Below are 22,833 nucleotides of genomic sequence, written 5' to 3' on the forward strand. Positions count from 1 at the left end.
CTTGCCCGCCTACGCCCTTGAATAGCGAATTGGTAGTAAATGTAAATTAAGAATTAATTTAACTTCTTTTCTGACGTTCATAAGTGTACAAACCAACCTACACAGTAAGGTAAACAAACCTACAGTTATTTTGACTTTGACCTAGAATCATTTCTAACGCATTTTACGCGTCCTAAAAGTTGCAATATTGCCTACAAAGCGACTACGACTACATAGCCAAAAAAATATAAATTGCCTTATATCTCGCTTATAAAACATTTATATTTTATAAAACTGACACGAATATCATCTTTATTGAATGGGTTAGGCTAAATCATATTTGTCTTAATACGATTTATTTTCATCTCATATAAGGATCTTGAAGGGGCGTTATGAAAATTTATATGAGAAAAAGAAACCCGGTCTTATGAAGATCAATTGTTAGTCATTTGAATCATTTTCATGTTTGAATATATTTTTATATGATGTAATGAACATCATTATTTCATAAATGTATATATCCTACGATTCAGGTGCAAGGGCCATCCAAAGATCAAAAATATAAATAAAATTAAGAATATTCATTATTTTTATTTCACACAATAAATCCATTAAATATATTACTACAATACATCAAATAGCTAATACAGTTTCGAGAAGTGTTGGCCTAGTGGCTTCATCGTGTCACTCTCATCCCTGAGGTCGTAGGTTAGATCCCAGACTTTGCATCAATGGACTTTTGGGCACATTTAACATTGACTCGAACGGTGAAGGAAAGCATCGTGAGGAAACCGACTGCCCTTTAAATTCCATGGCGTACGTCAGGCACAAAAGGCTACTTGCCAAATGATCATGAAACAGAAATATGAGGCCCAGAACAAAAAACGTAGCGCCAGTGATTTGAACTACTTAAAGCTGTGCTCCTAAACTGAAATTACATTTTACTGTCTTCAATCTATCTTTTGGGCTTTTTTATAGTGCAGCAAAATCGACGTTTTTCTGGTATGCGCCGCAAATTAGCGCCAACTCAATAGTGATTTGTCACAGTGCGTATCATTAATTGAGCCGCAATGCCATATGTCTGACAATTGAATTGTTGGGTGACCCAGATTTCTCCCATCGAGGCTTTGTATCAGTAAATTAATATTAAGGCAACAAGGCAAAAGGATGTAGTGCCTATGATTTTTAACAGTAATTTTACCATAATATAAAAATACATAAAAAGATTTTAATATTAGATATATGAAACATGAAATTGGCGTATGATATGGGAGAAACAAAAAGTAGATTTTTTAAACAGAATATATGTAATCAAAGTATGTACCATTGTACTTTTCCCATCTTATAGGTAGTTCATAAAAAAACATTCGGACGGGTCTCAATGAAATCTTTGAAGGCGGGAAGGGATTAGTTATATTTTTCCCTTGCAAGAAGTTATCCAAAATGGTAATCTTTTGGAGCATGGTCCGGGGAGTACGGTGTGTGTCTTAGACATTCCAATTGAAGCTGCTCTAATTTGGTAGCAGTTTGTTTTGCAGTGTGTGGTATAGGGTCGTCGTGAAGCAATAGTGGCATAAGGCGATTGACCAGCCTTCGTTGTTTGGCAGCTACGTTTTCAACCATGGTATGCGGTAGCTGACAATAGACATCTGCCGTAATCGTCTGGATTTCCGAAAATTATAGTAAGACCCTAGTACCCAAACGCTCACAAGTAACTTTATGGAGTAAACTTACATTGTATTATTAGTACCAAACCGATTTTGGTAAAATTGAATGAATTTGAAATGAATGAACGTATTTTGTTCACGATTTGTTTTGAAAAACCATTTGTAATGATTATAAGCAGCTTGTGGATCATACTTACATACAACACTTAAAAAATTATTTCTTTAATAACTAATAGGAAGTTCCAAAGTTCCTTATAAGAACCGACATCCCGCTTTCTAAAAATAACTTCACATCAAACTAATTAATTGTATTGAGTAGGTACGTGAGAGTTATCACGTACCATCGCTGACTATCAGCACTATCAGCAACAACTTCAAAATAACTAAATCAGTTTCTAATGTGTAAACTGCATTAATATAGTCTTAGGTCCATATTCTATTCGGTATCTCATGTCGTAAACACGTTTTGAGCGCTATCAGAAATGTCGAACTTCATACAGAAAAACTCGGCGAATCTTATTCACTATGGTCTCTGAAATTAAAATTCAAACTCGAAATAGTAGCATTCGAAATGTCATAAACATACATTGACGACGTTTACTACGTTTATTAAACATTAAATTTGATATACGGAAGTCATTTTTAATCTTACTCTAAGAGTACAAATCGTCAATTAACGGCTGCTCTGCAGCAGCTTGTTAATATTTCAGGGTAGAGCTAATAATGAGCAGCGTTTGAAAACCAATACGTAGCATAATTCCAGCATTTTGTGTTTAAGGAACGAAACGCCACCTATCAGTGGTCATTATAAACCTATTTTAAAATAGCGCCCTCTCTCTTTACATTGAACAATATCTGAAGTATTCTTAAAATATTTATATAGAAATACAATAGAGGGCGCTTAACATATATAAATAAGTTTATTTGGTAAAAGATAGCCGTACTGACTTCTATACAACGTTTTTAACGGTTACATAATACGTTTGCTTAAAGTATTTATATAAAAGCAGTTATACAAATAAGAAATATTTGGTGTTGTCTTTGTACATTTTCTACACTCAAACTGCCACTGTTGCAGATACGGTGTACATGTACAGGTCATCCAAATATAACGAAATCTGCAAGTTTATAAATATCCGAAAAATTATTAACGAGAGATAAATTATACGCCAACATTTTCGCCAATTGATCAATTTGCGACGTCTCGTGGTAAATTTCGGCTCGAAAGACATTATATTGCATGAGCAGTTATTAGGTATGAAAATGAAATCAATAAAACAACAATATAATTGAATAACTATTAATATAATTCAATAGTATCTCTTACAATTATACCTATATTCTTACGCTCCGCGCTTGATTTGGTTTAAGTCTAAGAGAAGAATCAACAGTAGTTCTTAAACTTATCATTATCAACAGATGAACAAAATCTAAAAGATTACATTTAATATTAACTAAATGTAAACTTAGACATATGCTACATTTTTTTAAGAATACTGATTCATCTCTATTATACGTGCTACGAAACCATTATGCTATTTAGTTGGGAATGTTAACTTTGGTATAAAATATTAATTATAATCAACAAAACATAATCAAACTCAAAGACATTCGAAACGATACTTAACTGTCAAGCATAAATTAAGAAATACTGTTTATTTAGTATAGTCCTAGACCAGTTAAATTATATTTACAAAGCCAGCTGACACTGGAAAACTAAATTAAACTTATCCAAAATCCAAATGGAATTTAAATGTGCTGAGAAAATGATTACGTACATATGAAAATCTATATCTATAAATGTTTAGAAATATAGTACAAAACTTTGCTTTAGAAAAAACACAAGAATTGCAAACTTTTACACATGTAGATAAAATATATACTGGGATTTATATAAAATAGAAATTCTAATCGACTCCTATAGGACTCTAATGAGCCTCATTTTACTATGGCTACAAGATCGAAGGCTTTCGTAGGTACCAGTTTTTATAACAAGAATTAATCTATTTTCTAATAAGAAATCGTACTTCGAGTACTACAAAAATCAAATAAAAAACCCGATTACTTTTTAATCACTACTTCCAACCGGTTTTTTTGCATCCCAATTAACAGGTTGGATATTTTTATGATAGTTATAAATTAGGTCAAATCGATACATTCTCTATTATAGCGTTTAATAATTAGAAAATATTAATGTGCTGACATATACTTTACGATGCAGTCAGTGCGCAGCTGTAAATTTTTATTGGATTATTTTGATTATAAACAATGCAATAGAAGTTTTTCAAATAATCACAAAATAAGTTTTTATTAAAGATATTTTACTGTTGTCTGTTGTATAAATAAATATTGGAAAAATATTTGTTGTTGTAGTATATAATTTTCTACAAATAGTATAATATATATATATTGCACTATTTCACTATAATTAGGCCGGGTTAGCATTAATTTCACAGAAATCTAATTCACTAACAATCAAATCATTAATTCCGATGAGATTTCTACCACAAAATTCGTTAATGAATGATTAAACAAAGACATTGATTAGCTAATTTTGTATTTTGATGGTATTGAAACTTCGCGGCATATTTTAGTTTTAATACTAATGAAAGAAATTGAAAACACTAATTTTCTATATCTCTCATAGGTCAGCACTATGTTACATCTACGGAAACTAACAAAAACTAAAAAATAACCGCGAATATTTCAATAACATTTATAAAATAAACTCCAAAAGGATAACAAACATACAAACTTTCGTTTGCTTCCGTTTAACGCAATAAACAGAGATGGCGCTGTTTGAAGTTAAAACAAGCCGTATGCATATATGCCATATATAATCTAAGCGGTGGAATCATGAGTAGTATTGGGTATAATGGTGGCTTCCCGTCTCCGTTCTTTGCCCACCGCAGCTAACTCGGCCTGTAGAGACATCACTCGTTCACGCAGGGACTTAATTTCGTTTTGCCATGTCTGAAACAATATGGAATCTTTTGATTTTTGTTTCAAAAGCAACATATTTGAGCATTAACTAAAAAATCTTGTACACATTTAATTTTGATTCATTTTTGTTGCACCTCAAATATCTAATTCAATTTTCGTAAATGTATTGTCGATATAAGGTATGTGAAAAAATTACTTAAAAAATAATTACTCACAATATTCTGTTTTAAAAGGTCCAATTTGTCGTTCTTAAGTCGGCAGACTTCCTGCCGTAACTGATCTGCGTCTCTCGGAGGCACCATGGCCTCTCTGTTATTGGCTGCGCCTGCTTCAGCTGACGACATGGATTCTAAGCCAGTGTCACTATCCACGTAAACGCCACCTGCAAGTGAATAGTCATGATAAGTATAAAACAAACAATAATTTTTGCGAATTTTTACCACAAAGTCCCAAGCGAAATTAGCATTATCGCTGAATAAATTCAAAACTCTCGTTAATAATCAATAAAGCTTTTTATATATTTGACGTTTATTTAAATATATGATATACATAAATGACACTAATAATACTTGGGATTGATTTGCTCCAGTTCAAACAATTTGTATGACTTAAATTTGACGATTTAAAAGAGTGGCGGAGAATTTCTTGTCAGTTCTTTTTGCCCGTTCTACGTAGTAAATGTAAGCTTAGAATCAATTTAATATCTTTCCTGTTAACGTTCATAAGTGCACTTGGCTATATGAATTAACTTATTTTGAGCATGTAGAAGGCATACAAGTCGATTAAAATTGGGTACACCTTATTATGATTAAAAATAAATCTACACATCCATCTAACTACGACAGTCTACACAATGTGCATCTAATTATACATATTATTTAAAAGAATTCCCATACTATACTTATCCTTACAAAACAGACAAAGTTTGTAAGCATTTGGTAAATAATTAATAAGAGACGGCGCTGATGGAAAGTCTTTAAAAAATACCCGTGTACTACGAGTTACTGTGCCAGAGTACAATTTGTATGTACAGGAACTAACCTGTTATATTTTTACCATAACTGAACCAGTCCTTGTCATCTAATTACAAAAAGAATTCCATAAAATATCTAATAGTGAATATGGTATGTATTTAGTATGAATGAAAATATATTTTATATTGTATAGTGGAAACTATATATGTAATACTAGATTTGGTCCAATATATATCTAATATATTAACGCTTTATAGAGAATGGCATCATAGATAGATAGATAACTTGTTATTATTTCACATATATACCAGTTTTACTGATTAGCCAGACTTATGAAATAATGGTTCGAGTATCTAAGGTAAAAATATTTTATTGACTAAATATATGAAAATATGTTATTTACTTAATTAAACTACATAAATAGTAAATGTTTTACGTGTTGATATTAAAATATTTTACCTAAATGATAAGTAACTACCAACAAACGTAAAAAACGATTTATTTCCGCAGATTATTCCTAAATACTGACCAAGTGGATCAAGATCGACAGAATTCAGGCTGGAGTCATCGCTATGATCATGTAGCGGAGGGCGTGGCGCAGCCGCTCGTGACGTCACATCTGGGCTGGATTCACCGGAACCGGAACCGCCCGCTGACCGGACTGACACTGCACTGGCTGATGAGGATGGTATGGACGTCTTTGATCGTCCACTCTGGAAGCAATTATTTTTACATTTTATAATAAGAAGCATACATTATAGGAAAACTAGACGACTTCATGTAAGGCATGTATGTTAAAGAAGTCCTCAATTTACGTTAGGTTTAATAAAGGACAGGTGATGCATAAGATCTTTGATGTTTACTATGCGTACTACGATTTGGTACTATGTATAAATTATGTCAACTTACATTTGGAGTTGGTATTTCGTGCGCTAAAACTCGCTTGCACGCGTTATTTTTATTACTATCGCTGGACAGATTCGTGTCTACACTTGGTGATCTGAAAATAAAACGAAATTTAATTAGCTACAATGCATTAATATAACCATCTATTGTACAACGTAGTTTGTAAGTGGAATACTAGATGGTGCTGATTTTAATAATTTTAAGTAATAAAATTATCAACAATTACAATATACATACCTCATTTTCGAATTATATATGACTTTTCGAACTGTATCAAATATCTTGGTAGCCGGTCCGTCTTGTTTCGGAGTTCCCTCAGGCTGTGGTGAAACCGCTCCTATATCACATCGCGCCCCCGTACCAAGGAACTCAACAGTCTTATCTCTCAACTTTTCAGCCAACGACTGGAGTAATGACATACGGGTTCGTTGCTCGAGTTCAGCGAATTTCTTTGCTTTGTAGCATGCGTTTTCAGCGTTTATTAACTTGGTGAGGAGGAAGTCTTTGAATTCGCGGCCTTTGCGGAATATTGAAGGCTGCGGGAGAGTCGGTCCGAAGAATGGTACGTCCCCACGAGCTGTGACGCCCACTTTGTACCTGAAACCATTTTTTTATAAATATAAATTACCTAGATTATAGATGCTTTGAGATAAAAATATGTTTTTAGTAATCGGGTCAGAGGAACGTAATGTCTCAAAAACCTAAAGCTCCATAGATTAACTTTAGCGTAACATAACGTTTTATAATATGTTGGTGCTTCCAAAAATAAGGTACACAAAACATTTTATAAATTACAGGTTTTTAACAGTATATCGAGAGAAACTTATTTAAACAACAGATAATACACAATACATCTGTAACAAATTAGTTAGAACGACATCTGATAATAAAATTAAATAACTACATTCGAATACTTAAGGGTTTAAACCCCATAATAACAAATATCCAATATTTTACACGGCAATCGTTTTTATAAAAACAGTGGCATCCACCCCACATTTGCTTTGCATATAAATTGCCTAGAGAATTTCCCGTCTGTCTATTTTCCCGCTCCTTAATGCAAATATCACGAATGTACGCTTAACTTCCCCAAACTTACAATGAAGTATAATGAAAAATATTCACGTCATTTATCAGTCTGAAATGGTTTCATTTCAATAAATGTAAAGATTATGGACAATATAATGTGTTAATTTTTTTTCTCTCTTGTCAGCAAAAGTAATCAAAGCTCTCAAAAACAATAGTACATAAAGGTATTAATTTTTTATAGGAATCCTCAAAAATGCATTTCGTTGTCAATCAAATATAATGTAATATAATATATTATATGTGAAAAAAGAAAATATTTACAGTTGACGTAATGACAAAATAATCCACCAGAGAATCAAAAAAATCTAGGCTATAATTAATTTACAAAATATCAAAAAAAATGTCCAGTGCGAAACTTTGTTATATTAAAAAGTATGAAGATTGAATTTACTCGTACCTGGTCTCCCCTTCGACTTCGATGGGCGTGACCACGATAAATGCGTGTAAGAAGTGTGAAGCGATCATATCAGGTGTGAACGGGGTTGATCTTTCCTGTAAAATGATTTATATTGCTAATGAGCTGCAACATGTATTTCTAATCAAACAGGTGATAGTTTATATATACTATCTGTTGCAAGCCAGTAATAAATAGATGCATAAAATACGTGTATATGCCGGATATCTGGATTATATTTACTTATAAATTTAAGTTTAAGTTTTGATTATTTATGGAATCAATGCTCAAGAACATAGGATTGATATATTTTTCAGTCTAATTTCGATGGCTAGAACCTCGGGGCGTAGTACTTATTAGCCTTGGCTAATACATACAATATTTAGGTTTATCAAGAGTAATTCTCTAGTTAAAACACCCTATATATATAGTTATTAGATTTCCTAACCTGAAATACAATAGCAACAATGTCATTTCCAACATGTCGTTTCCTTTGTAATTGCTGCGCGTCGCCAGCGGTGTGCGGCAATAGCGGCGCTACATGAAACATGATCTCTCGATCGTAGAACCTTTCATAGACCGCCTCTGTACCAGTGTGCCCGTTCATTATGTCTAGACCACCTCGGTAACCTGGAAATTTTACATATGTATTATGTAGTTATACACGTAAAACTTAAGTTTGTATTGAACTTAAACAGATCTTCGCCTTCTTTTAACATTTTACCCAGTATGATCTGTCTAGGAATCGAAACTATGACGTTTTTGTTTGCATTACGTACTAATGTAAGTATTTTTAGTCGGTTGTTAATAAACAAATGTTTTGGTGGGGTGGTGTATTTTAATATTCATTAAAAACAAATTTAATATAATTTAGAGAGAAGATATTGACAAGTAGTTGACAAGATCACATCGCCCAAGGCATAATGCGGACTAAGTTAATGCGTCGCTGCCTTTTTGAATTTTTGGATATACAGCTATATCAGTATCATATCGTAATAAACTTTTATACGAATTTTTATTTATATTTTTTTTTACTCATAATTAAAGCGTGCTACTTTCATCATTTACGTAGTAGGTTCGATGCCCGGCTGTGCACCAATGCACTTCTGTCCATTGAACGGTGAAGTAAAACATCGTGAGGAAACCGGCTTCCCTTGGACCCAAAAATTCGGCGAGTGTCAAGCACTGGAGGCTGATCATCCACTCGCCTATTAGATTACCAAGTGATCATGAAACAGACATAAAAATCAGAGGCCCTTGTATATTATTTTTGTGTTTTGAGCTACGTATATAAAATGTATTTAGTTTTCCAGCAAGAACCATACCTTTGTGATCCTTCAACTTAATCCTCTGTCCCAACATATCCAAAAACTCATCAAACACCGGAGATGTGTCATTATTCCCGAATAAATCCTCCTCAGTCGTTTGTCCGTACTTTTGGTATAGAACGCCGAACTTGAAAGTGTTCACTAAAACGTGTTCATCATACGCGGCTATCATTGAAGACGCATTCAGACACATGATAGCTGTGAAGTTGTCGACATTCACTTGTTCGTTCAGCATTTTCGCCATTCTGAGCGGTGGGGGTAGGTTACCAGCATCTGGAGAAAACATGGCTTTGTTTTTAAACAAGAAATAATTAATTATCTTCTTCCAGCTTCTGATATTTTTCTTTTTAAATTAGAGAGTCTTGGGCCGTGGGATTCAAATGTACAGGGCTAATTAAAGATTTAAGTTGGCGCCTGGTAGATAGTACTGGTGACACCAGAGCAAGTGCATTCCTCGCTCAACGAATAAGTATCGTAATACAGCGAGGAAATGATGCCAGCGTTAAAGGTACACTACCCAAGGTTGTTTTTCTATTTATTAAGTTTTAATGATTACGATTACTAAGAATATTATTAATTACTTTGTATGTCTTTTTTTTTAATGTAAAATAAAGCTTTCTTCTTCGATTACATATAGATAGATATCTGTGACACCTTTTAGGCAAGGTGTAGAATTCTTTTTTAATCAATTAATTTCAATGTTTAAATATTAAATAAGACAGGCATTTACATGAATCACTAAATATTGTTACTTATTGATTTTATATAATAATATTTGAAAACGGAAGATCGTTATATTGATTCGATAAGAACACGGTGCCTGATATTTGCTTCGCCAATTTCAGATTTGTATGGTTCAATTTGTATGCAAGACTTATGTATGATGACCATAGATGGTGCTGTACGCAATTAAGATTAAAATAACATTCTGCCACACACGTCTGTGAGACTTACACTAATATTCATCACACACTTACTCATCATCAGATTTTTTATTAAACATAGAGGAATATATACTCACTTGTAATAGGTATAAGTCCATGCATAGTTTCGGTACGCAGTCGCAAAAGTATCCTGGTGTGATCCTGACCAGCCATGTGTTCGTTTTTCAAAGACATCACTACTGGCCCCAGGCTTGTGTCAAAACCGACCAAGTTGATGTGTTCCTGGAAATAATGATAAAAATATAAGTACACACTTACTAAAAAACTAATAATAAACGAATAGCTTAGTTGGTGACGCGATTCATGATTCGTAAGACACAGATAGCTGATCCCCAAGAACTACAACATTAAATGCCTAGAAGAACATCAATAATTGTGAAAACAAAATAACTTAAAGTTCATAGGAGTTCAACATGTATGTAATACGTACACATTATCCAATTTCTTAGAAACTGTATATATTGTTTACAGGAAAACCACAAATTATAAACCTGAACTAATTAATCTACTAATTAGTATTATCTATACCTCTAGAGAGGTCACGTTTAATTATGGATATGTTTATTTTCCATTGTTTAATCTATAGTAGATGACTAAATTGTTTTCTGACCAAAACATTACCAGATCAGGTAATTCGTTTAAGAGAGACAATAAGATAAACAGACATACAGCTGATTAAGTAGAATAGAAGCATTTCAGTAAACTGAGAAATGCTTAAGAGATTTTTTCATAGAAAATATACTTGTAAATAATGAGTATAGGAATGTACCTACATTTTCAATCAATTAAAGTTAACTCAGTTAACAGGCTAAAAAATATTTATCGCTTGTAAATTGTTTAAAGTGAAATAATTTAAAACGACACTAAGCGTTTGAAAGCCTATTTTGTAATATTAACCCAAGGGTGGCATTCTCGAGCGGGCACTTTCCTGTTTCCTGTCAAAATTCATAGTAAATTGCCTTCGAATCGCATTGGAAGTTTAGAAAATGTGTAACGTCTTTAACTCCAAGGTGACGTTTGGGTTTAAGTCATTCTATATTATTGAATCTATGAAGTTTTTTTTTTATAATTCACACATGGTCTGCAGTTTTCAAAAATTATTACAGAACTACATCTTTGAATTATATGAATTGAATGTTTAGTAATATTCCAGTGGCCCTACAATACGGGTATTGGTATCAAATTCGATAATTTTTAATTTATAGACAAGTAGGTGATCGGATTACCGGTTTCCTCACACCACGCACGCTTAAGCCACTAAGCCAACATTTCTTTTATATAATAAATAATAATATTATAATAAAATCAACATAAGGGCTGTCAGATCCAGGTTCAGCATCTACGACTCCTCTATGTTTAAAACGTATACCCGATACGTATCTCACACAAATCTCGTTTCTACTATGTTGAGCAATTCATTAACAAAGATAAAATATATTAACGTCATACCGTCTATAAAAAGGAAAATAAACGCGAAGAAGCGATCCACGTAACGCATGATTCAGATTACCTAAGATTTCCGATGATGTCATTTACATGTAATTGTTAACTTGTCATCCAATGAAGATTGACCTATCACACCTCAGATACCTAGTAAATTTATTGACCAAGACTGCGCATGTCATTGCATCATTCTTATTGCGTTAATTGTTAGAACAAGTGTATTCAACGTCCCATTTTACTAGTAAAACATTTATAAGTACTATTTAATTAATTACCATCTAAAATTCGCAGTATTAGCGCGTTTAACAAATTCAAAAGGCATTAAAAATACATGTCAGAGTGAATCTACTAGACTGAAATTTGGATGTGTATCTCGCTCATATATACATAATGTTTCTAATGTAAATAAAATATAATTTTGTAATGAGAAATAAAGTTCTTTAAACATTATGAGTTAGAGATTCTTGCTGATGTGTTTGAGGATTACAATATACAGCATTTGAGCATTATTTGTGGCTATTTCTATATAATTGAGAGCCATTTAAATTTTAATTATTATCACATTGTCGCCAGGAACCAAAATCACCTTGTAACATCCGCTGTTTCAACATTATTTTGTCAGTAGAAGGACACTTGTTTAACAAATTAAAAGTACAAAGTCCATTGAATGTAAATTTTGTCTGTGCCAATAATTATGCCTATGGATAGGTCGAAATAAAGTTCACGATAGATCCAAATGGGAGCGAAAACGTTTTCCTTGTCTTACAAGATCGTTGACTAATCATTTGATTATAACATCTATTAATATTGTATATTTAAACCGTATAATTATATTTTTCTTTAAACAGAACCTATTGTATCATTAGACAATATATTTATTTATTTGCAGAAATACATAAATTATCCTGATAGTGGTATGCCAATACGTTGTCTAGAAAAAGAAATTTAAGTGTAGTATATATTATTAAATATATAATATTATACAAAATATCGTTACTGTAAACTTACTTTGAGATACTTTTATTATTTTGCAGCTATACTACGTGTTTATTGTAAAAAACAAATATAGTATTTATTATAAGTATTTTTGGCGTTTTCTTTTTCACTTTAATATCAGTTTTAGTCTATGAGCAATATAGACTAAAACTACATAAATACATATATAATGTTTTTCCCGTCAGAAATAAAAAATCTGTTTATCGGTTTTTGAATCGTTGTTTACATTCTACCGGTTTTATGTATCAATAAAAAAATATTTAAAATTGTTATGTATGCTACTATGACGATAAAATAAAATCTTTGCAGTCTTCAGCTAAATATGAAGTTAACGACAGTTATAAAGCGGACAAGGTTTACAATTGTTTTAATTTGAGGGTCACTTTGATAAGTGAACAAAGGACTGTCACTGTTCTTGCGAAGTTCTTAATGTGTATTTCCCATAATAGTTGTTTGGTATAGGCAAAATGTTTCCGCGATAGTTTCATGACCATTTGCATCAAAAGTAGGTCAGTCTTCTGTGCGGTACGATGCTCAATTAACAGCGTTTTCTGGTAAATTTATCGAATCGCGAGATATGTAACCCAACAATAATGAAGTTAGATATATATTTTAGTTAAAAATTAGAAGCGTACACATCATCAAATCATCGGATACTCGAAGCCATTATAAGTGTCATTAGTTTTCACACTTTTCTTTAGTTTTCAAATTCTAACATTATCGTTAAGTCATTTAGATTTATGACTTCTTAGAGTAGAGCCTATGTGTCCTCGCGCGCTGCAGCCCCACCAAGGGCTGTAGGATGTATCAGCAGGGTGCAACAAAACCACCACCGGAAGGGGGCATACACCCCGAACAGGCCAAAGCCCACCCCTCGCGAGGGAGTGTGCAGCATAAACCACAATCATTAAAGTCGTTGTTAACGTCGTTGAACTTAATTCGCGGCTCCACGTTAGGTTTTAAAATTTATGAAAATAAACTTTCGTCTTTGGTTAACATAGCTTTTACACATTGAAAGAAAACTATTTTTAACCGTTTTGTCACCGTGACCACACGAAACGTCGGAAAAATTTAAATTTAAAATTATGTAATAATTATAAGTTTATAATAATACAAAAAGCTTTAATCCGGTTAAAAAGTTGTTTTCTTTCAATAAACTTTCGCTCCGATCAGGAATCGAACCCTATATCCCTCACCTAGCAGACACTTAAAAAGACCGCTAGGATATAATATATACCTAACTTAACCCAAAGTAATTCACGCGTCCTTAATATTACTTGGAGTACATACAACCTAATAAATAAAAAATACCTTATTGCATTCATTTTACAAATCATGATGTTTGATTAATTTCTATGGTGTTAAAGAACGCCACCACATTGCATTGTACATCATTGCCGAGTGATGAACGTGTGTAGAAAAAAATATGGAGCTGCTTCAAGGTATAGCCGTGATACGACAAATGATCGCTTTTGTTTTGTTTTATCAAGACGCCTGTGCTCATAAATAGATAACAAGTTACATTATCCAATTGTCGTATTTATTTACACATATTTAGCCGCATAAATTTGCCTTACAATGGTATAATTACAAATTATATTCAAACCGTTTCTGCTACTTCTATGCTAAAGACAATACGGCGACGGCTTTATGTTTTCCCTATATACAGTTTTACGTATTTAATTGGAGTGCTAAAGGAAATATTAAGGTATCACTTAATACAACATGAGTTTGTATGACGGTTTAGACGGATGATCAGAAATAGATAACAATGAATAAGTATGAGAGACGTGATCAATTTTATAAATCGATTGTGTCTCGATGCTTAGTGTTTCCGTTTGTAATCGAAGCATCTTCTGCCAGGAAGTCATTAGTACTTTTCCAATTAAAGAAAGCACAATTCATTAGTAAATGTCGAAGGAATACCAAGAGAAATGCTTTTATGGTTTCATTGTATAACAATACTGTCTTAATGTAAATGTTTTAAAGAGTTTAACTTTATTCTAATATCGTATTATATTATTAGAAATAGAGAGGTGTTGACTTAGAGAGTAGCAATAATTGTATATTAATAATGTATGGCTTACAAAAAGAAACTTGAACCATAATATTATTAAGAATAACATTTCGAACCTTGATTTAACAAAAAAACAAATATAAAAAATTGAATTTGCAACTATATTTCGTTAAATGTCTATTAAAAGATGAATGGAACAATGATTTAAATTTCGAATTATATTATCCGTTGTATGGACAGGAAGTAGAATTTCGAATGTTCCATGAACTTCGAAATAGATGAATGCGATAAAAATGTCTTTTCGAGTGCCATTACGCAACATTATCATTAGCGGTTTGGTTCGAGTTCTGAAATCCCGTCATTGCTTGTCCTTATTCATAGCCCAAGACGTAAATTGAAAGCTGAGGACCGTAATTGTAGGGACGTGAGGTTAATGTTCCCTTTTACTGCTTGATGGATCATGCCATTGGTTCGGGATTCTTTTGGGAACTAAACATTCCATCAGTGACAATGCTCAGGATGACATGTCGTTTTTTATCGTTTACGTCATTTACTGAATAAAGTATGTGTCAAAAAGATAAATATAGATTACTATATGTCTAACTTTTTGTTTAGCAAACGTATTTATGCATTTACACTTCGTTATTTAAAACATAAAAATAAAAAAAAGGGTTACATAAAGGCAACAGGTGGCCTTATCGCTAACAAGCGATTTTTTACACGCAATCCTTGTAAGTGCAAGAAGTGCATAATTGAATTAACAAAAAAAACTTACACGTAATACTAAAATTTCATATAAAGTTTTAGCTAATCTTAAAGTTAATTATTCAGTCATTAATATGTATAGCTAATTACAAGGAAAAACAGAAATGTTCATGTAGGAGATATTAAATGTAATTTGAATAAAAAAGTTTTCAACGAAATCAATCTTTAATTTTATCATAATCGACTAAGGTGTACACTTGTACACGTAATTAACTCATTATAAAGTACACTCATCAATAGTTGATTTTGTGTAAATGCTTTAGATAATAATATAAACATATGGAAAGACGGATACATAAGACAAAAGTAGGATTTAAGTTGGCACCTGGTAGATAGTGCTGGTGACTCCAGAGCTGGTGCTTTCCTCGCCCAACGAATAAGTATGGCAATACAGCGAGGATATGCTGCCAGCGTTAAAGGTACACTGCCACAGGGACCAAACTTTGAAAATGTGTTTAAATTTTTCAAGCGAAACTACTTCATTGGCGTTGGAAAAAAATTACCGTCACATTTTTCGGTTACGCGCCTTATTCTTCTTGTCCCTACCACGGTTGATTCGAAGTGATTCGAAGCCATTTATAACAAAAATATATAATAACGATAACAATGATAGTAATAATTATATTACAATTAATGACATTCTGTAATAATCTTAGTAGTAATAAGGTAAAATGAAATAATTGTATTATTTGTATTCATGTCTATGATAGTAAAAGCCTTTTGTTAACCTTTATCTCATTTAACTTTAACCAATTTCTGTAAAGTTCCACTGCAGTAGATCATTACGTGTGTATTCTAGTACACGCACGTATTTTTGTATCTATTATTTTTTAATTATAACTATGTAGGTTAAGAAAATTTTAAATACTGTATATTTTATTGTTATGATTACTAATCATTGATAAAACTATACATCACCCTTGACTTTCCCATTTTCCTCTATGACACCGAATCATGGGCCGCTTTCGAAATGTAATGCTGGCGACGTATGCTTTTCTCCAAATTCATCCTATAGAAAAAGCCTCAATTCTAAGGAACTTTGTCACTGAGACTTTCAAACTCCAGAGAAAGTTGTTACATTTCGGCCATATTGCCAGAAGCGTGATCTTTGAAAAACATATAATAACCGGGAAAATGAAGAAAGACACGAAGTGTCCGCAGCTCAACACGATGGATCGACCAGGTATCATTTAAACATGGACACAGGTCCCATCAGCTGGGGATCGTTAAAGTGCAGTAGAGCCACACCGAGGTCATCATCACGACGCTCAGCAAACGATCGGAGGAGAAAATAATAATATATTTATATATACAGAGTACACCTATCTGTTATAAAAATATATTTTTATTGAATATACTCGAAAAAGTACAACGATCTTTTTTATGCCACCATTTGCAATCGTTTCTCTTCAGAATCTTCCTCGAACCAATTTGTCGTTATGAAAGGCATTTTCTTATTTCACTGCCTTTTGTGCGGCATCTGTCTTCGTCACAGATTTCAATTACTTTATCGATCTTCAATTCATCTTTACGTGAAACGCTTTTAATAATTAATTATTTGTTATTAATAATAAGTGTTCTATTTATCAGACATACAAATAATTTATAAATTCCAGCCAGTAGTTTCAAAGATTTGAGTGTAGAAAGTAGAATTAAAACAGCTTTTTGATATTATAGTTTAAATTTATCCGTCAGAAATAATAATTAAATGAAATACATTGTTAATTACAAGCTATTTAAAAAAATACTATGTTATTAGGTACATATCTAAATTTTTATAATCTACAAACTCAGAAAACCACAGTGCCTTTATAATCTTCCCCTTGAAGCATTGTTGTGTTCTATAACCTTTGGGAAGGTTATTAGGCCTACTATGGCGTTTGAACCCTGGTGTCTTTTTCTATATGCACAATTAACACCTTCTAGAAAGAATAAAAACATCACTGGCATGTCTCAGATCCAAAAATTAGCAACCCTGAAAACGGGAAGTACGTCATAAAATTTACATCACACTCATTTCACTCATCTAAATAAAGAGCATCATCTGTCTTTTCGAAATTGTGTTAATAAATATGACAGAGTACTTTTTTAGCTATGTATCGCAGCGAAATATAGTTTTGTACGTTACACTTCAATGATAAAAATGAATTAACAAAATGAAACGCGTCATGATCCTGTTACTTTAAGGTAGTCATTTCTATGTATTTTTGTGTTAATAAGAATATCATTTACACATTCCATACATTCGTATGATTGAGTTATAACTTTAGCAATTTTGCAGGCAGCTGTAATTAAAGTTTGTCGACGACAGATCTCATCTTTGTTGCCATAACATTTGCATAATGAGAAAATAATTGTTAATACTCTTGTCTGTACAGCTTGTAACAGTGATGCATTTGTGGTGATTAAAAAAGTTAGAATATATATAATATATATTTGAAACTGGATTTTTATTAATATTCGTAAATAATCTGTGGATTAACAAACCTATATCGTCATTCGGAACAAAACTACATAAATAACATTACAAAAAATACAAATGCCGGCAACACACTCGCAAGCCCTCTGGCATTAAGTTGCTTGCCACATGCCTTTTTTATTTAATAGGAGGCAAACGGGCAGGAGGCAAACGGGCAGGAGGCTCACCTAATGTTAAGTGCCCATGGCCGTCATATTGCCAGAAGGCTCGCCAGTGCGTTGCCAGCCTTTTAAGATTTGGTACGCTCTTTTCTTGAAGGACCCTAAATCGAATTGGTTATAAAAATACAACCAGGAGAAGTTTATAACCTTTAGTATTTGGTACGAGAACACATAAATACAGTTGCTTTAATAAATATAAACGCGATTTTTTAAATTTCGAGTATACCAACAACTCTTAACGAAGCCTCGAGTATATAGCTATAAATTATTTTTACATCTTCTTAATAATTTTCCTTTCCTTTAATGAATTCCTCGTAACAATACTTTTTGTCGTACTTCGACTTTTCTTGGCTTAATAAATGCCGTAAATTATTAGACCGAGTTCAATAGGTTACGGTGACGAATCGCAAGGGTTTGACTAGATAAATGCGATATAAGCTGATAGCGGAGGGTTGACGCGTAGAGTTAGGCATTACCGTATTACGGGAAGTACGGTAATAGCGCTATTACAGTTAACGATGTGGATTTGTTTACCTAAATTTATTGCTGGATATATGGATTTCAATTTGGCACGGAAGTTCAAGCTTATTTTTAAATTTCTTTACAATTCGTACACACATATTCTTTACATAACGTGGATTTGAATTTATTGGTATTTTTTACTAATAATTGGTATTATTTACTAAATGCTCAGTCTATAGGCTATCATAGAAAAAAATCTTTTTTTTGTTGATAGAATTTGATTTCATTATTCAATATCCTTTAAGACCTATACAACGATTAAGTGTAGCAGCTATACAAATTTTCAATACCATTTTTATAGAACGATTTGTCTTTAGCGAGGCTTCAATTTCGGCCATTACTTCCTTATCAGCGCAAAGTTTCTGTCCAGAGCATTCTCTTGAGGTCTGAGATATTATGATTGAAAGTATTAATTACAGACGAAGTCACTGTATCTTTGCGTGCAAATATTTACGGACGTTTATTTATTGATTCCCGCAAACCATGCGGAAAGATACTTAGACTTTCGCCTAATATGCAGAGTTTTCAGGTTTTTTCCGTTCCTTTAACGTGTTGTACACTGGCAAATTATCAAATCTAATCAGCCAAATATTATTACCGATATTTACATCACTTTACTTCCTGATAGTCTTTTTTACACACTGAAAGCATATTTCTACCTCTATGTTAGTCACTTCATTAATTCGCAGTAGGTTAGTCTTTGAAAATTGAACGTTATTTGTACGATACTAGAACTATAATACAATCAACTACCCAACTGCGCAACTCAAGGTCAAAATGCAGACTTTCAATTTATTACAATTTCCCTAGAAGACGTGCGTAATCCCGTGGTAATCGTGCTATAAGATTACGCACGATAAAGCCGAGCACACACGGCCGATATCAAATTGCGGCATAATTCCGTAATCGGCTTCATCTACAAATAGGGTTGCCAATTTCTAAATTAAAATAGATGTAATAGATGAGATATTGATACAATAATTGGCTAGAAATTTAATTATACAAGCATTGTTACACATAATTTTTTTATTACATACGTCGAGCTAAACAAGCAAAATCATCTTAGCTGTAAAATAAAAAAAATTGCGCGACAGTATCCGTCTTTCTTCTAATTTTTTCACGAAATTCTTGGAAATTCCCGCAATTTTATCATATAGGTATTTGACTTTTTTAGTTTATATAGAAACACAAAAACCTCTTCGTCTCCTTTACCTACTAACTTAGGTAAAGAAAGTTTTCCCTAAACAGTATATAAATAGTAGTTTTTAATAACAAAGTATTATTGTCAAATGAATCAATTTTACTATTTGAATAATCACACGTTATTATTTAAGGTGATTTTTATCACCATTACAATACTGAGATGCACAAGTGTAGTTTATAATAACGAAATTATTGGCAAATGCCAACCCTACTTGATCCACAACCCGCCTGGCTCACTAAGCGTGAAGCTAGACGGTTCCGCGTGAAGGCAAACGATTTTTCCCACTGTCGTTAGAGAATTTTCGTAACGACTACTAACGACGCATCAGTGCACGGTACTTTAATTAGTAAAAGTTATGTTTGAATTTTACATAATTTCTAAGCAGTTTTTCTATACGTTATTTGAAAGTTGAGATTGTAAATCCGTTACTTACAAGTACGAAAATGTCCGTCACTCTAGATTAAATTGTATTTCTTCAAGTAGAAAAGAATATAGAATAACTAGAGCACCCTTCAAATAAAGCTATAAATGTCCCAACTTGTTACATGTTGACATTGAATTTGGCCAACGTGTGAAAATCTATAACTTCATAGAAATAATTACGATGATACAAAGATAAAAAGAAAAAGTAAGCCTATAGAGCGTGGGTATGGGAAGGTTCACACGTGTTGGTAATAGTTGGTAATAGCTTGTCAAATGTAGATCTTAACTTATACAGTGTGATAAACGATCACATGTATACTGTATTATGTACAGTAGATGTTCGACGTTCAAAAATTCAAAATACGAATACGATATAATACAAATTAAAGTGGAGCAAGAAAGTACTAACTGTTGCCCAAGAGGTACAAGAAACGAATAGGAGGAAGACGAAGTGTCTGGAGAAGAAGGTGGATAGGTCAAATTAAAAAAATAGCAGGTTGTACATGGCAGAGAGTGGCACAGTGCAGATATAGCACAATTTGGAGAAGGCCTTTGCCAAAAAAGGGCACACTGATTCGTAAAAAAACTTAGATAATAGAAATATAAAGTATTATTGTTATTGTAAGTAGCTCAACTCAAAATAGATTCTTTTGTTGTTCAGAAATCTATCCAGAAACAAACTGACACCCACACATCTCTTATACATTAAGTAAGGCTTGATAGAAAATGGCGTTCATCTTCTCAACTGTTAAAGAATTCTTATTGTTTATTGTCAAGTAGCTCTATTAGAGGTCACACCGTTTCACATCGGAGTTCACATAGATATACTGTGTCATTGGTACGCATATTTTTAAACGTCATTTGTAAATCTATTTACGACTCGTTACAATCACAACTGATTAGATGTAGCAATTTATATGCTTAGTAATTGTATATTGTATACTAAAGTCAACATTATATTGGTTCCTATATTAGGCATTTAAGAACCAATATATTGTTTCGTTACTAAGTATCTATCGAAATAATTGAACATTTTAATATATTTATTCTTAAGAATTGCTTTAATGCCATTTTTACAGCTATCTTCTACAAAATAAATTATAATATAATTCAATAAAGCATGATTCATGTAAAAGCTTCACGACCAGTTTTTCTTGTTATTGCGGAAAAGAGGCTGGAAGGTCATAAAGGACATCCACATTGGACTTTCATTTTATGTCAAGGGGACCGTGATCAAGTATCGGCGTATTGAAAATAATTAACGAAAAATTCCATACAGACTGCGCGTCGCGTGGAAATGTCAAGTGTCGCATGAAACTGTATATTGACTATTAATTTTTAGCCGCGTGCAAGAGAACTATGTAGATGTGGTACATGCCCGGTGTTTTAATATTATGTACAACAAATATTATTCTTCCTTTTTCATAGCATCGTGTTTAATGTCGACAAGATGGAAATTGAAAAATAAATAAAGTTTATATAGTAAAAGTTTGTTGAGAAGGTAAGATAAATCACCTTAATTCCGAAACCGTTTTCATCAAGATAATTGCTATAGGGGTCATCACAGAGTCAGCACCATTCATTATACCCTCATCTAAGACTATGGGCCCAATATTATATTAATCTTACCTTTCCTAGAAAGAACCGCCTGTAGTACTTGGCGGTGTCGTCAGTGTCTATGTTGGGTCGTCTGGACACCTGCTGAGGTGTTCCCGGTTGGGGACGGGGTTCGTTGTCTTCATCTGGGGGATTGTCGTCAACGCCATCCGCCCAGTAACCACCACCGGGAGGTAAGACTACTGTTGGGGGAGTACCTGTAATATTACGAATTATATATATCAAAAATAAGGCCGGTAAAAAAATAGGTCAGTATCAAATTTAATGAAAATAAGGTTGATATTTTAAGAACAAAATAGTTCTTTATTCAAATTGTAACCATTTAAATTTGGAATTCGAAACACTTGTTGTATATTCCTGAATATAACAACCCCAATATTATTACAATTGTTAATTATAAGTATAATAAATGTTGATTATATTATAATGATAGTTATACTGAGAATAATGTCAATGACATGAAGAAACTCTTTTAATTTAACCATTTATAAATGTATATTTTCAGTAAAAACTCGAGTTTCGCAACCGTAATGACTAAAACTCAACAGCTTTAAAACATTAATCCAATTAATTTGAATTAAAACTGGGGGAAACCTCGAAAGCATTTAATATGAACGCAACATGAAATATTTTATGAATACTTGTTACCTGCTTGAATAAACAGTAAAAATCTAGTCCAGTAAATAATTAAAGTAACTGGATTGGATATATCTTTCTGTTCTCTTTATTAGGTACTTGTCCTTCATTGAAATGTCGTCCAAATCATATACATAGTGTAAATAAAGTACTCATAGTACTTTATTTGGAACATACCGTTTTTTCATTGATAAAAACAACCCGAGAGAATTTTGCTTTGTGGATCTCACCTTGGACCATAGCTTTGACAGTGGTTAGTATCATAGAAAACAACATTGGTAGTGAATAGATAGACTACATACAGATAGATTTTGATGAATAATCAGATTCATGTGGACTTTCGTGT

General features: G+C 32.7%; 1 protein-coding gene across 5 annotated transcripts in view; it reads right to left on the minus strand.

The window, feature by feature from the left end:
* Positions 1 to 2,932: 2,932 nt before the first annotated feature.
* The window catches only part of LOC123713012 (rap1 GTPase-activating protein 1), a 199,223-nt gene continuing 179,322 nt past the window's right edge, over positions 2,933 to 22,833 (minus strand). For all 5 annotated transcript variants that reach the window (XM_045666476.1, XM_045666477.1, XM_045666474.1 and 2 more), the window contains 10 exons: positions 21,864 to 22,048; positions 10,302 to 10,446; positions 9,278 to 9,553; positions 8,401 to 8,582; positions 7,956 to 8,050; positions 6,707 to 7,066; positions 6,473 to 6,563; positions 6,093 to 6,276; positions 4,805 to 4,971; positions 2,933 to 4,619 (listed from right to left, as the gene is read on the minus strand). In XM_045666476.1, the coding sequence (XP_045522432.1) occupies positions 4,488 to 4,619; positions 4,805 to 4,971; positions 6,093 to 6,276; positions 6,473 to 6,563; positions 6,707 to 7,066; positions 7,956 to 8,050; positions 8,401 to 8,582; positions 9,278 to 9,553; positions 10,302 to 10,446; positions 21,864 to 22,048 (1,817 nt within the window). In that variant the 3' untranslated portion in view covers positions 2,933 to 4,487. The remainder of the gene's footprint in view (positions 4,620 to 4,804; positions 4,972 to 6,092; positions 6,277 to 6,472; positions 6,564 to 6,706; positions 7,067 to 7,955; positions 8,051 to 8,400; positions 8,583 to 9,277; positions 9,554 to 10,301; positions 10,447 to 21,863; positions 22,049 to 22,833) is intronic.

The sequence above is a fragment of the Pieris brassicae genome, chromosome 8, assembly GCF_905147105.1.
Source record: "Pieris brassicae chromosome 8, ilPieBrab1.1, whole genome shotgun sequence".
NCBI classification, from domain to species: Eukaryota; Metazoa; Arthropoda; class Insecta; order Lepidoptera; family Pieridae; genus Pieris; species Pieris brassicae.